The following is a 21,417-nucleotide window of genomic DNA, read 5'->3' as shown; positions in this document are numbered from 1 at the left end:
CGTATTTTTTGCCGATCCGTGTTTTGCGGACCGCAAAACATATACTTTCATGTGTATGAGCCCTAACATGAATGGGAGATGAGCTGAGATGGCCACTACACAATGAACACTGCTTTCTGCTTCCATCTCTGTCCTCCGTATTATTTCCTGTGCTGGAAAACATCTGACTGGTGGGGGTGCAAGGAGTCAGTGTTAAATTAATGGGTTTGTGTACATAAGTGTTTTTTTTCACCCATCAGTTCTGCGTTGCGTGAAAAACGCAGCATGTTCTATATTCTGCTTTTTTCAAGCAGCCCTGGCCCCATAGAAGTGAATGGGGCTTCAGTGAAAAACGTATTGCATCCAGAAGCAGGTGCGGATGCAATGCGTTTTTCACTGATGGTTGCTAGGAGATGTTGTTTGTAAACCTTCCATTTTATCACGCGCGAAAAAAACGGATTGCACTCGCGCGGAAAAAACTGAATAACTGAACGCAATTGCAGACAAAACTGACTGCTTGCAAAATGGTGCGAGTTTGAACGCATCCAGACCTAATCCATCACGCTTCTGTGAAAGAGGCCTTAGGCTGGGTTCACACGGGCGTCACGTTTTGGCTCAGAATGCGTCCCGGGTGCATGGCGGCAAACCCGCGCGAGTAGGTACCCAATTGCAGTCAGTTTCGACTGCGATTGCATTCAGTTTTTATCGCGCGTGTGCAATGCGTTTTGCACACGCGTGATAAAAAACTGAATGTGGTACCCAGACCCGAACTTCTTCACCGAAGTTCAGGTTTGGGTTCAAGGTTGTGTAGGTGTAATTATTTTCCCTTATAACATGGTTATAAGGGAAAATAATAGCATTCTTTAATACAGAATGATTAGTACAAGGTCAATTGAGGGTTAAAGAAAATATATAAATTAACTCACCTCCTCCAATTGATCGCGCAGCTGCCGGTTCCTGTTCTTTATTCAGGACCTGTCAAAGGACCTGTGGTGACGCCACTGAGCTCATCACATTATCCAGTCACATGGTCCATCATCGTGGTGATGGACCATGTGATTGGACCATGTGATGTGACGTCACCACAGGTCCTTTAGCCGGCAGCTCATGATTAAAGAAGTAAGAAGAGAACGGCTACTACGCGATCAAGAGGAGGAGGTTAGTTAATTTATTTTTATTTTTTAACCCTCAATTGACCTTCTACTAAGCATTCTGTATTAAAGAATGCTATTATTTTGCCTTATAACCATGTTATAAGGGAAAATAATACAGTGAATAGACTGTCATCTTAGCAACCAATGCGTGAAAATCACACCGCATCCGCACTTGCTTGCGGATGCTTGCGATTTTCACACAGCCCCATTCACTTCTATGGGGCCTGCGTTGTGTGATAAACGCACAATATAGAGCATGCTGCGATTTTTACGCAACGCACAAGTGATGCGTGAAAATCACCTCTCATGTGCACAGCCCCATAGAAGTGAATGGGTCCGATTCAGTGCGGGTGCAATGCGTTCACCTCACGCATTGCACCCGCGCGGAAATGTCGCCCGTGTGAATCCAGCCTTACTCAACATGCATCTCACAATTTCCATTTAGTGCACAGTGAAAGGTTTTGAAACTTTTTAACATACTTTATGTATCCGTTCCTCATTGTTTTCAAGATCCCTATTTGTTGTATGCAATTCAAGGGACTCTTCATTATTTTTTTTACTCTTAGTGGTTAAAAATTTGGTCATGTGATTCTGGTCTTATCTGCATATCCATCATATGAGCAGCTTTAGGAAGTACGCAATAAACTTCTTATTTAATTATAGCAAGCACAGATTGTGAAAACTATGAATTTGTACACAAAGTACTGTATTTTTCATTTTATAAGACGCACAAGATGATAAGACGCACTCCAGATATTAGAAGAGGAAAATAAGATTTTTTTTTCATCAGACCTCATATCAGATCCTCAGATCAGATCACCATAAATATCAGAACATCACACCAGACCCCCATATCAGGATATCACATCAGACCTCCATATCAGGACATCATATCAGACCCCCATATCAGCCCTCCATGTCAGAACCCCATCAGCCCTCTGTCATACCCCCATCAGACCTTAGATCAGCCTTTAATGGCATACCCCCATCAGACCTCAAATAAACCCTTTATTTCTGACCCCCATCAGGCCTCATATCAGCCCTTAATGTCATACTGCCATCAGACCTCAGATCAGCCCTTAATGCCATACCCACATCAGAACTCGTCAGCCCTTTATTTCTGACCCCATCAGACCTCAGACCAGCCCTTTATTTCTGACCCCCATCAGACCTCAGATCAGCCCTTTATTTCTGACCCCATCAGACCTCAGATCAGCCCTTAATGCCATACCCACATCAGAACTCAAGTCAGCCCTTTATTTCTGACCCCCATCAGACCTTAGATCAGCCCTTTGTTTCCGACCCCCATTAGACCTCAGATCAGAATAAAATAAAAAAAACTCCTCTTACCTCTCCTGCGCCACGGCTCCTCTTTATCTCCGGCAGAAGTCATGCCCCCCCCCCCCCCGCCTTCTCAGCGTGCAGCGTCAGGTAATAGTGTGCACACTACGTCAGGGTCAGGACAGTGCAGCGTGGGCCCCAGCAAAGAAGCCCAGGGAGGCAAAAAGGCCCAGGGAGGGTGAGTACCGGAAGAGCTTGCAGTGTTTCTTCCTCGCTACCAGCACCTAATGCATACTAGTGAGTGCTTTAAAAGATGCATGGCCATTTTCCCCCCACTTTTGGGGCGAAAAAGTGCGTCTTATAAAGCAAAATAAATGGTAATTTTGAAATTTTTAATAAACTTCCAATATACATAGAATAACCTTTATAGGCAAGATACAAAATCTTCATAAAAAAATGTCCCATAGAGTTTCATGCATGTGTGCTATCAATAAAATCCTGTGCAGGAGACTTGTTGGGAATTGTACGCTCAGTAATTGTACCACCTATCATGTTATAAGATTATATGGGAGAGCAATGGTAAAGTGACAGTTTATAATAAAAAAAAATGGGAAGAGATGAGACACTATGTACAACTTAAGCCTCATTCATAAGTTAGTTTTCCAACAGCTGGAGAGCCTCAGGTTGGCCATCCCTGCTCTATTTTGTCCATGTTCACAGATCCATCACGCCCATTATAGTCTATGTATGCCATCCGTGTATGCCATCTGTGTTTCATCCAGGTTTCATGGATCATGCTTTGAAATGTATTTTTCACATGTGCAGTGTCAGTGAAACACGGATGACGCACAGACTAAACCTGAATCCTTCACGGACATCTTCATGGGGGCATCTCTGACCACCTTTTCACAGATTTGAGCACGGAAATGCGAATAAGACTTTACCTATTTTATTGTCGCCCTGACTGAATGGTTGTAAATTTACAAAGTCCAAGCAAATTTTTCAAAGTTGTTCTTCTAATGCATTTTTGCAGACAGCACATGGACCCATTCATTTCTATATTATTTTTCAGATCCATTTGGCCATTCTGCATATCAAAAAGCATGTCCTATTCTTGTTCGTACTGCAGACAAGAATAGCCTTTTCTATGGATGAGAATAAGAAAATCACAGAATTCACACAGAATGTATATGTATTTTGCAACTGCATGGACAAGGCATAGCTCATGAGGCCTAGTAACACTCCATTAAAAACTGAAAAGTATTTCCCACATCTCTCATAAGTCTTATTTCACTTTATTTTATATATTCTGTTTCCCATTTATTGTATGCATGCGTGAAGGTTATGCCACCAAGGCAAAAACCATTTCAGAATTCATGTAACAAATAACGACAGGTGTCTCTTATCTACCGCCATGTCAGAATATAGAAGATAGCCAAGCTGTTTGCTACTAGATGGCTATTTTATCATAGCAGCTCTGGAATATATTATTGAATGTAATTGAATATAAATTGAATTTCACATAAAGGTTGCACAACAAAGGTTTTAAAAGCATTCTACAGATGCTGCTGGAAAAGATTCTTTAACCATTACGAGAACGGTGAATGCCAATTCACATGGTTTTTCTATCAAACATTGAAGAAAGAAGCCACCAGTCTGTTATATAGAAATCAAAGGCTGAAAAAGAACTCGGGTCTGATAAGAATCATACGCTGCGAAGACTGGAAAAAAGCCAAAGGCTATCCCAGGTGAACACATCATTGTCCAAAACTATAGTTTGGTCAGATTCTTGTGAAAATCTCCCTCCAGCCTTATTTCTTATTTTATGCTATACCCAGAGGGAAAGAGACACATCTGTGATTCTTCTGGCAGTCGGTCAGTAAGTTACAGCTGTGATAACTCTTTATACAAAGAGAATTATGTGTTTCAGATTCGGTCCCAGGCTGCTGGAAGAAATTTTGTGAACACACACAAATGTGTGGAGGGCTGGGGAAACAGACTTGCTTAGGTCAACAGGTCTTGCAAAGAACCAGGTTTACATTCAAAGCAAGGCCTTCTACTTTGAATTCTTATCCAAGGCTTCTCATCACTATCTGAGAATATTTTTCTGGCACTGATTTACATTTGTGTGTCATAGACTGTAAAACCATTTTCTTATTATTGTGGTAAAGAGAAAAAAAAAACTCAAGACATCATAGATAAGTGAACAAATGTGGTGCGCAGGATTGAGGATGAGCTCAGCAGATGTCACATCTTGTGCTTCACTGCTGACTGCATAATATATTATAATAATTCAATGGTCATTCACTGATCTGAACATACCGTACCGGCTTCTATACAACTCTTACATGATGTCAGTAAGTTGATAGCTGCTACTTTTAGGTTTTGTATCACCTTTTAATAGATCTTACACAATATCATCAATATATGCTTTTTAGTATACTGTGTAAAGTATAGTTCTAATATTCTGAGAGGAAGTAATTCAATTGAATGCAGAAGAACATTTACAACATGCTTTAGTTTACATTACAAGTCAACTCAATATCTAGAAATTCATGGACAGACTATCAATGTCTAAACTACAGAGGTTTAATCATTGGGACTCTTATAGGTCCACCATCTTACACCAAAATTGACTTACATTTAGGATTTATCTTCTGAGCAGGTTCCTACCACCATTGCTTTTTTTTACCCCCCATAAGGCCTCATGCACACGACCGTTCCGTTTTTTTGCAGTCCGCAAACCGCGGATCCACAAAAGACAAAAGCCGCCCGTGTGCCTTCCTCAATTTGCGGAACGGAACGGGCGGCCCATTGTAGAAATGCCTATTCTTGTCCGCAAAACAGACAAGAATAGGACATGTTCTATTTTTTTGCGGGGCTACGGAACGGAGCAACGGATGCGGGCAGCACACAGAGTGCTGCCCGCATCTTTTGCGGCTCCATTGAAGTGAATGGGTCCACATCCGAGCCGCAAAAACTGCGGCTCGGATGCGGACCAGAACTACGGTCGTGTGCATGAGGCCTAACTGTAACATTACATCCACTGTTCATATGTCTTATTGGGAAAATGGCACATCATAGTGAAGTCTGCCAAACCAGATGATTTTGACAGGACCAGTCAACCATCATATTTGTATGGGGGCCTCACAACTTCCAACCCAACAGATCATATTGAGGAAAGAAGGATTAGAAAGTTGAATTCAAAGACTGTACTTTGTGACTGAGGCTAAATCTCTGTGACAATGATTATGGGGGTTTGAATCTATTGTTGATAACTGTATATCAGCAGTTTAAGAAGAAAGATCGGGCAGTTCTGCACTCATATTGTGGTATTCTACATACAAAGTTTGTATAGTATATATTTGCTATGACTACCAAAAGATTAGCATAGCTGATATTCATCACAACTTGGACCAGAAAATACTTTTTAGGGGGAATTCATTGTGTTCTGGTGGGAATTTTTATAAACACGTCACTCCAGTTTGTGGTTCTGTGTTTCATCAAATGGTAAAACAAAAGGAAGTATAATATTTATAGATTTTCACTTACTGATCAGTTAATGTAATTTCTGCTGCAGCCACAAATCATGAGCTTAGTTTAATAAAAAAAAAAATCTATACATAAAATTGAGAATTCAGAAAACCAAACCAATAAAATATTAAAGACTAGCAGAGGGACCCAGCTTCGCACGGGTATATCTTACCTATTTAATTTAATGTTTGTGTGTGTCATTAAAAGATATCGACAGTATCCCCCATAATAGTGACCTCTACAGCACCCTGCCCCTTTAACAGTGAACTTCACAGTCCCCCACCGCTTAACACTGATCCCCCCACAGTGCGCCACCATTTTAAAATGGGACCTCCACAGCAGCCCATCCCCTTAACTTTAACCTTCACAGCAGCCAGCCCCTTTAACAGTAAGTTTCACAGCAGCGCACTCCCTTGACAGTGACCTCCTCAGGGGTCCACCCCCTTAAGAGTGACCTTCACAGTACCCCGCTGCTTTAACAGTGACCTCCACAGTAGTTGCCCCTTTGATAGTGGGCACTGCCCCCTTAACAGTGACCTCCACAGCGCCCTGCCACTTTAATGCTAGGGCTACACGACAACATGTGTCATGAGACCATTTGTCTCAACAATTTTTATAATGATAGGATATGGTGTCGCACCCCGCTGCCTTAACAGTGACCTCCACAGCAGTTGCCCCTTTAATAGTGGCCCCTGCCCCCTTAACAGTGACCTCCACAGCGGCCTTCCACCTTAACAGTAACATCCACAGTGAACGCCTCTTTAACAGTGAACTCCAAAGAGCCCGTCCCTTTAACAGTGACCTCCACAGCGCCATGCCCCTTTAATGCTAGGGCTACACGACGACATGTGTCGCGCGACATTTTGTCTCAACAATTTTTATAATGATAGGCTATGGTGTCACACTGCGACATGCTGCGACTGTGACACAACAGTTGCAAAAAATCATTATAAAAATTGTCGCGTGACATTAGTGCGACATCAATGTTGTGCAACACATGTAGCAGTGTAGTTGTGTAAAGTTCTGAGAGAGACAGCAGTGTCATTGCTGTGCTCTGTGTTTTCCACTCATTACATTAGATAGATAGTAATCTTAAATATATAATACAGATAGTTAGTGGGAGATAGTCAGTGTAGGTTATATCCTGATATAGTGTAGCAGTGCAGGGTGTTAGGTAGTGTGATAGGTTCTGCTGTCCATACATACATGCTACAGACATAGTGCTGTGATGTCACAACAATACTTAGTGCACCAATCAGTAATATGTAGTCAGACCTTCTAAAATGTGAAGTTTCACGTATTGCACCAAAATATTCGCATCATTAGTGCCGATTTGCGCAATCACGAATATATTGAAGCACTCTATCTGCATATAAAGCCATAAAGCAGTTTGGGAAATGTAGCAAAAGTAACCCACACCTTTATTGTGCGCGCATTATGTGAATATTACATTGCCGATTTTCGCAATCAAAAAAATTATCGCAAATTCTCAAATTCGCAAATATATGATGAATATGTGTGTATGGCAGTTGGGATATGAAGAGAAAGACCTGCAGGCTTTTATTGGCTATGTAGGTCATGTGATGTGCCATATTTGCATTTTTGGGGAACGTGCTAGAGAGCTGTGACCCCCATAAGATTTCTTTCCAGGTAGCAAGGGATGTGTATACCAAGTTTCGTCGAAATCGATGGTTACATTTTTGAGTGATCGCGGAACATATATATACATACATACGTCCTTCTTTATATATATATATATATATATATATATATATATATAAATAATCTATTACTTTTACTCTTTCTATTATTATGATGTGTTTGCTATAAACTACAAATTTTTCCACATTTACATCTAGAATTCAGCCAAGATGTCAACATAACTAGCGTAAAAGATGCAATTTCAGGATATCATTCAATTTGTATGCTTACAACCATTTGTAATATCTATTCCCAGGATCATCTCCTTGGCTAGCTATTTCTTGGAACCAAATAATATGCTTATTACTTTATTAGGAATCATAACCTTCAGGCTCTGCATATGAATGGAACCAATGTTCACATTCTAAGTCAGGATGTCAGCATGTCAGTCAGGATACTGACAGATATCTGTATCCTGACAGACTACATATGACAGAGCGTCCGTGAAGAGTGGTCACGGGTGCACAAAAGCACTTTTCAACAGGTAACTGTAATTGCATTATCCAGTGTACTTCTAAAAATGCTATGGGTAGATCTAGGTAAAATTAATTTAGTAGACTGTATTTCTACTAATAATACTTTGCACACACTTTTTGGGAAATTAAAAAATGTATTGTCCATTTTTTACCAAAAACATCAGATTTACCAGGTTGAGTCTGTCTTTTGAATTTCGTTGCTAAAATCTAAAGTAGATTCTCAAAGGAGGTACATGTAAAGAATTTGACTTATGTTATTTTTCTTTTTCTTCAATGGAAAACCACATTGGAATATCCTGGTCTTTGTTTTCACCTCTCTGAACTTTAACTATTATTATTATTATTTATTTTTAAGAGAAATTACCCAGTTAAAAGTTGACCAGTTGGAACCCCTGTGAGGACCTCTCAGCAATGAAGCATTACACAGTTCTAACTGAATCTAATGGATTGTCCATGTAATGCATTTCATGTTGGGTTCACTAGAGCAATATTCAGTATATATATTTTGCTGAGGACCAACAGTGATCAGTTATAATTTGCCAGGGAACTGCCAGTGATGAGCTATAATTAACCTGGAACCTGGCAAAGGGTTTTATTTCCCTGCAATTTCACTACAGGGCAATAACACATTTTACAGTGCCTATTGATGCCAATGGGATGTCTATGCAATGCACAGACATGGAGGGGAAGCAAGAACATGAGACATTTTGTCACGCGGCGCCAAAGGCGCACTCGGTCTTCTATCAGCCGCTGCTTAGCTTCGGGAGCGAGGATCTGTGTTTGGCCTCGTTCCCAGGGCGGCTTTGCTAGCTGGGAGGCTCCATGCTCCTAGGTCTGCCTTGAGCGCCGAGCTGATCACTCGGTGCTCGACTTGTCTGTCTGTCGGTCATGTGACGCTGGCAACAGGTTGCCTGTTGCTAGGTTCCTGGCTATTTGTTGGACTACTGAATACTAACCTGATCCTGTTCCCTGACGATCCTTTGCCTGCTACTTCTGTACTGCGCATCCCTCCTGGTATTGTGACCTCGGCTCCCACCTGACTACTCTTTGCGGACTCCTCTGGTACTTCTCTACCCTCCTGGTATTTGACCCCGGCTTCTCCTGACCATTCTTTGCTTAACCCTTTGTACTGCGTAGCTCTCTTGGTTCTGACCAGGTCCGTTCACGTTCCGTATTTTGTTGTCTGTCTTCCCTGCACATATCCTAAGTAAGGGACTGTCGTCCAGTTGTCCCCTGTCATCAGGACTCGTGAGGCAAGTAGGCAGGGCCAGGGGTGAGGGTGGAGCGCAGTGGTCACTATCCTTTCCCCTGTGTGTGTGTGGACGTGATCGTTACACATTTGTAGCATCTTTTCACTCATTAATGCAAAATCTTCATATACTAAAAGGGTTTTCTAATTGTTTTATAATGATAACCTATCAGGATAGGTCATCAGTAGGTGATTGGTGAGGGTCTGGTGCCCAGCACCCCCTCCAATCAGCCATCTGGGCAGGCAGTGGCATTCACCTCCTCACAGTTTACTAAGCACAGCGCAGTGGCTGTGCTCAGTATTGCAGCTCACCCCCATTCCCTTCAATGAGACAGAGTTGCGTCTACTCTCAGCCATGTGACCAATGAGCATGACGTCACTGGCCTATGAAGGGAGCATGACGTCATTGGTCTATAAACCGATCACCACTGCCTCTTCAAAGAGCTGATTGACATATCAGTTGCAAAATGCCTTTTCGTGATAAATCTGTCACTTTTTCTGACCGCTCTTTCTCCAGTCTTTCTCTGACCTCTTTTGAACAACCTTCTAAGCTGATTTATGTTCAAATCAAAGCTCAACTTTGATTTGGGTTGAAATCAGTTTAGAATTTCATTCAGGAGAGGTGAGAGAAGGACTGGAGAATGAGCGGTCAGATGGCTAGTCTGATGAATTTATCACAGAGTGGCAGTCAACAACTGCTATGTCTAGTAAAGTATGGAAGCTTTAGAAGCCAAACTGTGTTAAATGTTTAACCCCTTAAGGACCCAGGACGAGAATGCTCGTCCTAAATGGCCGGTACTTTGTGTCCTAGGATGAACATTCTTGTCCTGCGTTCCTTCCTCCCCACATTTGTGGTGCAGCGATCAGCGGCAGGGAACCAGATGTTACTGACAGCTGGATCCTTGCTGCATCCACCAGCATCAGTTATAACACAGAGGCCAGTGGATTAACCCCTTATATGCCGCAGTCAGCACTGACTGTGGCATATGGGAGGATTGAGCTCCCTCTCCTCATATATCGAGTCCTCACACTGCGGTGGCGGGGACCCAATGGTTGCCATGACATCCCCAAACCATTCAAAGGCCTTGGGGCTCAGCAGCTGCGGAGGCCTATGAGGCCCAGATGTACACAGATGTATTGAAAAAGGGATCAGACCCGATAATGTTGAAGTCCCATAGTGGGGCAAGAATTAAAAAAATATATAAAAGTGAAATAAAAGGTTTAAACGAAAGTTTCAATAAAAAAGTTAATATATATATATATATATATATATATATATATTATTATTATAGAGTCTAACCCGTCTATTGGTATGGATATGGTGCTCTTATCGTATTGACCCTGTCCAAATATTAATGGAAAGAATATGGAATAATTGTGATAGACACTCAACACCTGAGACTACTCAGAGATGGTTTTACCATAAAAACTTAAATTTTTTTTACATTCTGTAAGCACCATAGACATATCTATCAAGGCTGATTCATCAAAATTAAAAATAAGTGACTTTTTTTTTTTTTTTTATGAATCAGCCTTGATAGATATGTCTGTTACTACAGGACGTTCAATAAATATAGTTTTTATGGTAAAACCATCTCTGAGTGGTCTCAGGTGTTGAGTGCCTATTACAATTATTCCATATTCTTTCAATTAAATAAATGACCTTTTCCCATAAAAAGAGACATATAAAATTGTAAAAAAAAAAAAAAACATATTAGGTATCTCCGCGTGTGTAACAACTTGCTCTATAAAAATATCACATTATACACCCCGTATGGTCAACACCGTAAAAATCGACAATCGACCAAAAAATAAAAAATATATGGCTTTCAGAAAATGGAGACATAAAAACATAATTGTTTTAAAAAAAAGGTTTTATTGTTTAAAACCAAAATATATTTAAAAAACAGACATATTAGGTATCGCTGCATCCGTAACAACCGACTCTATAAAAGTCTCTATAAAAATATCACATGAGCTAACCCGTCTGGTGAACACTGTAAAAAAAAAAAAAGTGCCAAAAAAATACATTTTTGGTCACCTCACATCACAAAAAGTGTAATACCAAATGATTAAAAAGTAGTATGCACCCCAAAATAGTACCAATTAAACCGTCATCCCACTAAAAATTAGACCCTACCTAAGACAATCGCCCAAAAAATAAAAAAGATATGGCTTTCAGAAAATGGAGACATAAAAATATGATTTTATTGTGTAAAACCAAAATAAATAGTAGTAGTTTCTACAATGGGGTCATTTATGGGTGGTTTCCTCTATGTAAGCCCCACAAAGTGACTTTAGAAGTGGTCTTTAAAAAAGTGGGTTTCGGAAATCTTCTTAAAAATTTGCTTCTAAAATTCTAAGCCTTATAAGATCTTAAAAAATAAAGTTACTTTTACAAAATGATGCAAACATGAAAGTGGACATATGGGAAATGTAAAGTAATACATTGCTAATTTTTTTAAAATTTTCAGTAAATTTGTTCATAAATAAAGGTGAATTATAGCAACTAAAATTTTTCACTATCATGAAGTACAATGTGTTGCGAGAAAATAACCGCTTGGATACATAAAAGCATTCTGAAGTTATTACCACATAAAGTGACACAAGTCAAGTTGTGTCAAAAAACTTGTAGGAGCACTGCTCTGCTAAAACCTTGCATAGCATATCTATGCCAGGCTTTAAAAGAGCCCTTAACTATCTCTTACCATATAGTGATAATGTAAAATCTTGTAGAACATATTCACAAGTATTACACTGGAGAAATGTAGCAGCTGTTTCTACACTTGCCTTGTGTCTAATAAAACATTACATCTTTGCATTACAGAATATGTTCACATGAAATCATGTGTGTTCTCTATAAGGACCAGAATCTTTTTCAGACTATTATACCATTCTAGAGGTACAGTAGGCATAAGTGACAAGTTTGCAGGTATAACTGATAATAAATTAACCATAGATAAACAGAAATTAAGTGCCTCTGTGGAGTTTCCCTCCATGCCTCCGCACTGCAAAAAAAATGGAACTTGCCGCACAGATGTTGCCCGTGCATTGGGGACCGCATGAGCAACGGCCCTATGCATGAGGCCAAATAGTGTATTAAATTGTTCTATAGTTGAGAAATCACTAGAAACGGCCTGGATGGTAATAACTCTTAGCATCTCTCTACTATGACAGTATAAGTAGTCTTGAAAGGGAAGAGAATACAACCTCTTTAAAACAAACTATACATTTCCACCTTCTTAGGTCCTGCACATCTTGGCTGCATTGCCTGCTTTTCAATTCTGCTCTCACGGCAAGAGACTGCACTTAGCTGCACTGCCTGTAAGGGACTTGGGTAAATTTGGCACCCACCAATAATATGGTTGACCTGCTATAGTCCAATCATTCTAATAATTGGTGGGGGTTCTGCAATTCAGACCCCCACCAAATATTAATGGCCTATCCTAGCCAACCATTGTATCAGTGTTGGAAATCCATTTATTATATTCTATTTTTAAGGAGAAAAGTATTTGAAACATAATAAAGCAAAATAGTGCTGTCACCTCTAATACTCTGAGGTTTACCAGAAGCAAGCTCCAGTAAGGAAATACAGACATACATGATGTAACTGGGCTGCAATACTGAGCGTGTTTTGGAAGGACTGGTACTTGTTATCAAGCAGAGCTATATAAATTTTTCTTCTCCAAAGCAGTTAAAGACATAGCATTAATCAAGTCCCCAGAATGATACTGCTGACACAAACCTAACATTTCATAAAAAATCTGGATAATCACATGAGTTGTAGTATTTTTTATAATGTTAGTATTATATGGCATTTTTATAGCACGTTCCTCTTATATCCTGTGGCACTGAAAAACCATAACGGCTTTTATGCTTTCATCTATCCATCATTATTTTAATCCAGCAAAGCCAAGCTTGTGCTTTTTTTTACTCTGAAAAATAGCAATAAAGGAAAAACTAGATGGTGCCAATGATGAAATCTCGTAAGTTGGTGGCCAAGTAAGATTAATGTGAAAACAAGGATATATTCCTCGAGAAAGTGATGTAATAACTATAGGCCCTATAAGCAACATGATACTCTACTGTATGTATTTTGAAGTGAATTATTATGATATGAAACATTTTCATCTGTAAAGTCAACAGAAGACTTGTGGCAATCTGCCTAATAATGGAAGCTGTGAAGGCTTCAAGGAAACACTAAAATCCTATTTCAAGTAGGTCTTCTCAGACAGAACATGTTGTTTGAAGGGGGAGTTAAGACTTTATGGTGTAACACAATACAGGCCATGAAAACTCTAGTGCAAGAACCTTTCTGAAGTTAATAAAGAATGATATATGAAGAAAGCCACCTTAATGACTGGGCTGCTCACTACTGAACTTGGCTTGGAGTAAACCTAAGAAAATACATCATTTACAGGCAAATGTACCAATACAAATGTGCCAAATAGGCTGTGGATTATGCCACAGTTATTGAAATAGATAGCAAACATTTACCTATTAATGTCTATGGACATGCCAGGGTATATGTTGAGAGAGTATCCATTATAACCTGATGACAATACCAAAATGGAGTTGGGTTATAAACTGCTACACCTCTCATCTTATGGAAAAGGTCTATCACAGTTCAGTTGGTTCAGGAAGTTTCTATCCCAACCACTGGTTGACCAATTTGTTCCCACTCTTGGTTTAAAAAAAGGCTATTCAGCAGCTGAGGTTTGTATTTTAAGGAAAATATACACCATATTATAAATGATCAAACAGGTTGTCCAATATCCATTAAAAATAGATGGTTGCTTGGAGAGTGTTAAAAAAAAAACTGCACTTATTTTGTGACAGTCCTACTGTTCCAGTGGGGACCAGAAACGGTGGGGACAAAAGCCAATACATTGATATATACATATCTATTCCGCCATTCAATTTTAATGGATGTCAGATAACCTCTTTTAGAATTTTAAGTGAAATGGCAAAAATTTGCATCGTTATATCCAACTTACCGATAGAACATGGCATAGTCAACTGTTGAGTGACAGCTTTGGAAATCCCTGGACTTTAGCCTCTGACATTCCCTGTGAGCTCGGAGTTTCACCCTCACTGTCCCTTGACATAACTCTGGCAAAGTCTTCCTACGAGGACGGTTACAGAATTCATTGGACTCCACTCGCCAGGAATCACCAAAATCATCCACATCAAACTTGAAGTTTCCATCACTACCTATGAGATCATCACGCTTGTGTCCATTGTAGTTACCACACAGACCACACAGCTTCCCTTTGAGGTGAGGAGCTGCCATTACTTCCACAAAACTGTCTCCATCCCATGAGATTTCTAAACCTGAGTATAAAACATAAGCAATGAATACATTAATATGTACTACAATAATAATAAAACAATAATATATAGATATAATGAAACAACTATACATCTGCATTAATAAATTTACCATAAAGCCCTTATGCTGTGTATTATCTCATGATCCATTGCTAATTTATTGAACATACATTTCTATATTTTGATAACTTTTGTTGTTATTTGCAGATTGAAGATTGTCAAAAACACTGACCAAGGCCATTTTTTGCAAATCTGACATGTGTCACTTTATGTGGTGATAACTTTAAAACACTTTTACTTATCCAAGCAATTCTGAGATTATTTTCTCCTCACATATTGTACTTCATAAATTTTAGTCAAAATATTTTATTTTTATTTATAAAAAAATACCAGATTTACCAAGAATTTGGAAAAATTCTCAATTTTCAAAATATTAATTTCTCTGCTTTTAAAACAGATAGTGATACCTCCTAAAATAGTTATTACTTTACATTTCCAATATGTCTACTTCATGTTTGGATCATTTTGTAAATGACATAGAAGGCATCTGCATGGAGTTTGTATGTTCTCCCCGTGTTTGTGTGGCTTTCTTCCCACACTCCAAAGACATACTGATAGGGATCTTAGATTGTGAGCCCCATTGGGGACAGTTGGATGATAATGTCTGTAAAGCGCTATGGAATATAGGAGTGCTATATAAGTGCATAAAATAAATGAATAAATAAATAAGGCTTAGACGTTTAGAAGCAAATATTAAAATGGCCCTATTTTAGAAACTACACCCCTCAAGGTATTTAAAACTGATTTTACAAACTTTAGTAACCCTTTAGGTGTTCCACAAGAATTAAAGGAAAATGTAGATGAAATTTCAGAATCTTTTTTTTTCCTGCTAGGGTTAACAGCCAAACAAAACTCAATATTTATTACTAGAGATGAGCGAATCTAGAGATGTTATAAAATTTGTTCACGCTTTGTTTAGTGGTAAAAGCAGAATTGTGTTATGGATTCCTTAACCACGGAAACGGACTCCCCTGCATAACGGAAACAGGATGGATCAGTTTTGCAGCCCATAGACTCTAAAGGCATTACGTTATGCATTCCGTCATAGATTTGTGTTATGGTCCATGGTAACAGAATCCATAACGCAATTCTGCTTTTACCACCAAACAAAGCATGAGCGAATTTCAAAATTATTACCCTGATCCTGTAGTTTACAGAAACACCCCATTTGTGATCGTAAACTGCTGTACGGGCACACGGTAGGGCACAGATGTCGTTTTTGAAGGGCAGATTTCACTGGGATAATTTTAAGTTGCCATGTCACATTTGAAGACCCCCTGATGCATCACTAGAGTAGAAACTCAAAAAAAGTGACCCCATTCTGGACACTACGGGATAAGGTGGCAGTTTTGTTGGTACTATTTTAGGGTACATATGATTTTTGGTTACAGGTAAGGTAACAAAAAATAGCTGTTTTGGCACCGTTTTAATTTTTTTGCTTTTTACCATGTTAATCTGACAGGTTAGATGTGCTATTTTTATAGAGCAGGTTGTTACGGATGCGATAGTACCAAATATGTTTGTTTCAGTTTTACATAATAAAGCATAAAAAAAAAATATCATTTTAGTGTCTCCATATTCTGAAAACCATATTTTTATTTATTTTTTGGGCGGGGTGAGCTTACAGTTTGATTGGTACTATTTCAGGGTGCATATGTATTTTTGATCGCTTGGTATTACACTTTTTGTGATGTAAGGTGACAAAAAATTGCTTTTTTGACACCATTTTTATTTATATTTTTTTACAGTGTTCACCTGAGGGATCAGGTCATGTGATATTTTTTATACAGCAGGTTGTTAGGACTCGGCAATACCTAATATGTATACTTTTTTTTATTTAAGTTTTACACAATAAATGCATTTTTGAAACAAAAAAAAAATCATGTTTCAGTGTCTCCATATTCTGAGAGCCATAGTTTTTTTTATTTTTTGAGCATTTATCTTAGGTGTGGTCTCATTTTTTGCGAGATGAGATGATGGTTTGATTGGTACTATTTTGGGGTGCATATGACTTTTTGATTGCTTGGTATTACACTTTTTGTGATGTAAGGTGACAAAAAAAATGATTGTTTTAGTACAGTTTTTATTTAATTTTTTCTATGGTGTTCAGGTGAGGGGGAGGATCATGTGATTACAGATGCGGCAATACCCAGTATGCCTGGTTTTCTTTCTTTTTTTTATTACAATTTTATGTGTTTTTTTTTTTTTTTTTTTTTTTTTTACTTGAAACTTTATTTTTTGATTATGAAAAAATTACTTTTTACTTTTTATTTTTGTCCCACTATGAGACTTCAACTTCTGGGGTCTAATCCTGTATTGCAACACATTGCATGTCAGCTTGTATGCTGACAGCCTGCCTGCGAGACCCAGCCTAAGGGGCTGGCTCTCACAGGCTTCCGTAGAGGGGAAGCCCCAATGCCTACGGAAGGCATCGGGCTTGCCTTCTCTGCCATCATGTCCACGTCACTGCAGCGCGGGGACCCGATGGAGATGCGGAGGGCACCCCTACCATCCGCAAACCCTCTGCATGCCGCGGTCAGCTTTGATCACGGCATACAAGGGGTTAATATGCCGGCATTGGTGTTTTCACCAATGCTGGCTTATGCAGCAAGGACTCGGTTGTCAGTGACTTCTGCACCCGCCTGATCAGCCTGCTGTACATGTATGGCGCTGGTCCTTAAGTGACGTCTACCAGCGCCGTACATGCACAGAGGGGGTCCTTAAGTGGTTAAAAAAAATGAGTCATCAGAATACGTCTAAATCAAATTATCGGACACTCTTTAACTGATGACCTATCCTATGGATAGGTCATCCGTATCTGATCAGTCAGGGTCTGATATCCAGGTCCCCCGCCGGTCAGCTGTTTAAAAAAAAAATCTAAAATCATGCTGTTTTTTGCAGTGGCTACTAGACCTAATAATATCTTGAGACTTCCTATTACTTCCAGGTAACTTTTCAGTAGCTATAACATTATCATCTCAGGCAGAATTACAATTACCACTATCATCTTTGTATTGATAAATAAGATAAATATAGCAGTAGTTCACATATTCTATGTTTGCAGAGTGCTGTTGCATTGTGTTTGCCTTTACCTTTGTATACATAGCACACGATCCACTATTCACAATAGGTGCTATCACAGCGTATCTACTCCCATGTGACTTCTGCACAGGTCACAGAGCATGCATAGAAAAATCATGCATAGAAGTCAATGAGGTCCCCTGAAATCTATTGTCTATGGTCTTGAGTCTTGACATATTGTATTTTAGGCCTAGTGGCCAATTTGAAAACTGCATGATTTTAGGATAAAAAAAAATATATAGATAGGAACATGGAAAATAAAAAAAACACCAAACATTCTAAAAAATGTTTAACATAAAAACTTGGTTTAAACAATAGGTCATTTTCTGATGACATATTCCATTTAAGAGGGTCTGCCTTTCCTGCAGAAACTGAGTCACTAGTGCCCATCAGTTGTATCTAGTATTTCAGTTTAGCCCCAATCTAATCTCAGACTCTTTAACTTTTAAAGATTATAAAATGTATGTCTTTAATCTGTGTGTGAATGCAAAAATAGTCATCAGCACATCCATAGTATGGACTGAGCATAAAGTAAAACATATGTGTTATTTGTGGCTAAAGCTTTGCCATAATTGGGAAGAACAGAAGTGGTTTGATGGCTGCTGAAGAATCTAAATGTTCTAAAGCTGAGTTTAGGAATCCAATATTCCAGCTATGTCAGCTCATGCATGTAGGGTAAATGTGCTGAAAGCACTCAACAAAAATCATGTTAAATCACAACTATTAATAAAATGTAGTAAATCCAGAAATATTTTGGTGTTGATTTTGCAAACCAAAAAGTACATGAATAAGTGAATTCAGATTCTGAAACCTCAGCCTTTTAAAGAAACCAGGGTTTTGACAAACCTAATTTACTGTTCTTCGATGGTAGAACATTCAGCTACCAGATGAACAATTACAAGAAATGAAGTGATTTTCTCACAAACATATATCATGATGAGTCAATAATACATGTCATAAAATAATCTAACTGATTGGGTGTATGTATGATTGTTTGTACACCCCAAGAACAGGAGAGTCTTCATCCCAGCTGCTGGTGGTGATTAGGCTAGGTCGATCTACATTGAAATTTATGAGAATTACTCAGATAATTGAGAGCTCCAATTTCTATTGACAAGTCATAACTGTAATAGACAGTGGATGCGGACCCACTGTACCAACTAACTGCTTTAACTTTGGGCTAGTCTTAAGGGCGTTATCCTAGCAATCCACTGGTTTTCACCCTTTAACCCCAATACAGAAATCTCGTCTTCACTGCAGGTGACCCACCAGGTGCCTACCTATTGGAATAATCCCAGTCTACTTGGCAACTGACCCACTGGGCTCAGAGACACTGGTGCGAAGCACCGAGGGATCAGGCAATACTCATAGTCAGGAAACTGAGGTTCAGGCAGGCAAAGTTAGTACACATCCGTAAAACAAGTTCAAGGTCTGGGGAAGCAGAGTTTGTACACAGCCAGCCAGACAGGATAAGTAAACCTTCAATAGGACTAGCAAACACTAGAATACCTAGGGTTGAGCAAACAGCCCAGAATAAATAGCAGGGTTGATCAGCACCTTAGTCAACAACTCAACAGAAAGTAAAAGGGAAGGTTACCTTTTACAGTACCACATAGAAGTTTCACTAAATACTAGCCCCAATACACAAAGGGATAGTGGTGCCCACGGAATAGCGAGGCAGCGGTGGACACAGGAAGCATGCTTAGCAATAACACAATTTTATCCCATTTAAAGAGAGTGTTTGATTTAAAAAATCAATTTTAAAATGCCCTGTGTAGCATTAATAAAGGTATACCCACCTATAAGCTAAAGCTAGAGTAGAGAGAGCTATTAGTAGATCATACTCTCACTATTCCTGCTTTACATGGACATATGTTGATTCTAATGGGTATTGTGTGTTTCTTCATAACCACTGAAGTTATTGTCAGGTTCTCCAGGAAATTATTAAATGGAACCTCTCACCTGGATTTTGTGTATAGAGCTGAGGACATGGGTTGCTAGATGGCCTCTAGCACATCCGCAATACCCAGTCCCCATAGCTCTGTGTGCTTTTATTGTGTAAAAAAAAGTATGATACATATGCAAATTAACCTGAGATGAGTCCTGTCCCTGACTCATCTCAGTGACAGGACTCATCTTAGGTTAATTTGCATATGTATCAAATAGTATTTTTTACACAATAAAAGCACACAGAGCTATGGGGACTGGGTATTGCGGATGTGCTAGCGGCCATCTAGCAACCCATGTCCTCAGCTCTATACCCAAAATCCCGGTGACAGGTTCCCTTTAACTAATCAATAATGGGCCAAGCACTAGGTCATCTTCAGACCAGCTTATAGTCTGAAGTAGTCTTAGGACCCTTCTAACCAAGTGAGATTGTCCAAAAGAAGCTAACCAATTTCATTTTTACCATCTTACATATAGCAGACACCAAGGAAATAATGATACTAACATGATGAACTTGCACTTTTGGTAAAAGGACACAGAATTCTGTAAGTGTATAACATGATTAGGCTAAATTTACATGACAGTATATTATTTGCGGTCCGCAAATTGCGGATTCTCAAAACGCGGATCCGCAAAACACGGATACCGGCCATTTGAATGTAGCCGGCCCTATGATAGAAATGCCTATTCTTGTCCGCGATTTTTATTGAGGGGCCGTGGATCGGAACTACGGGTGTGCTGTGCTGTGATGAATTACTTTGTCACGATGCGCATTTTTTTGTAAGTAGCGTGTGCAATGACAGGGAGCTGCGATAGCGCCACCCCATCATTGTACCCCTCAGAGGCTACGTTCATACATGATCACGCTATATGAGTGTAAAATTGACAATAAAAAAAAAAATTCAATCAAACTTACCGCCGCCATCTTACGGGCCGGCCACCGCCATCTTGCTTGAAGAACTCGGCCGAAATCCTGTGCGGCACGAGATTACGTCATCATGCAGGCTGGCTTGGTGACACATGACATAATCACGCCTGCCGGTGTGATTATGTAATCTCGCACTGCACGGGATTTCGGCCAAGATCTTCAAGCAAGATGGATGCTGGCGGCCCGTCGCGAGCAAATGGTGGAGGTAAGTTTGAATTTTTTTTGTTTTTTATACTATTTCAGGTTAAATCGATTCACTAACAGAAAGCACAAGGAAATTTGGCTTCTAGGCGAATCAAATTTATCCTGAAATTCGGATCGTGGGATTCGATTCGCTCATCATTAGTCACCATTAAAATGCTATTGAATATGTAAGTAGCATGTTATAGAACAGGATGAGCTGATCAGACTGATATAAAGTTTTGTGTGAGAAGATTCAGTAAAACTTGTATATTAGTATTTTTTTATTCCTGCTCATTCTGGGCTTTGAAGTCAGGGAGGCGGTCCTACCAGTGATTGACAGCTATCTCTGTATACACAGTCATAGAGGGAAGGTCCTACCAGTGATTGACAGCTATCTCTGTATACACAGTCATAGAGGGAAGGTCCTACCAGTGATTGACAGCCATCTATGTATACACAGTCATAGAGGCAAGGCTGTCAGCCACTGATATGATCACCTCCTTGACTTCAAAT

The 21,417-nt window shown here is 39.4% G+C and overlaps 1 protein-coding gene across 2 annotated transcripts in view; it reads right to left on the bottom strand.

Moving 5' to 3' along the window:
• BMPER (BMP binding endothelial regulator) overlaps positions 1–21,417 on the bottom strand; it is a 263,513-nt gene that overhangs the window by 51,878 nt on the left and 190,218 nt on the right. For both annotated transcript variants that reach the window (XM_044293999.1, XM_044293998.1), the window contains exon 13: positions 14,372–14,708. In XM_044293999.1, the coding sequence (XP_044149934.1) occupies positions 14,372–14,708 (337 nt within the window). The remainder of the gene's footprint in view (positions 1–14,371; positions 14,709–21,417) is intronic.

This window comes from Bufo gargarizans, chromosome 5, assembly GCF_014858855.1.
Source record: "Bufo gargarizans isolate SCDJY-AF-19 chromosome 5, ASM1485885v1, whole genome shotgun sequence".
Classification (NCBI taxonomy): Eukaryota; Metazoa; Chordata; class Amphibia; order Anura; family Bufonidae; genus Bufo; species Bufo gargarizans.
The sequence above is the reverse complement of the archived record's forward strand: the minus strand, read 5'-3'. Positions and strand labels throughout refer to the sequence as shown.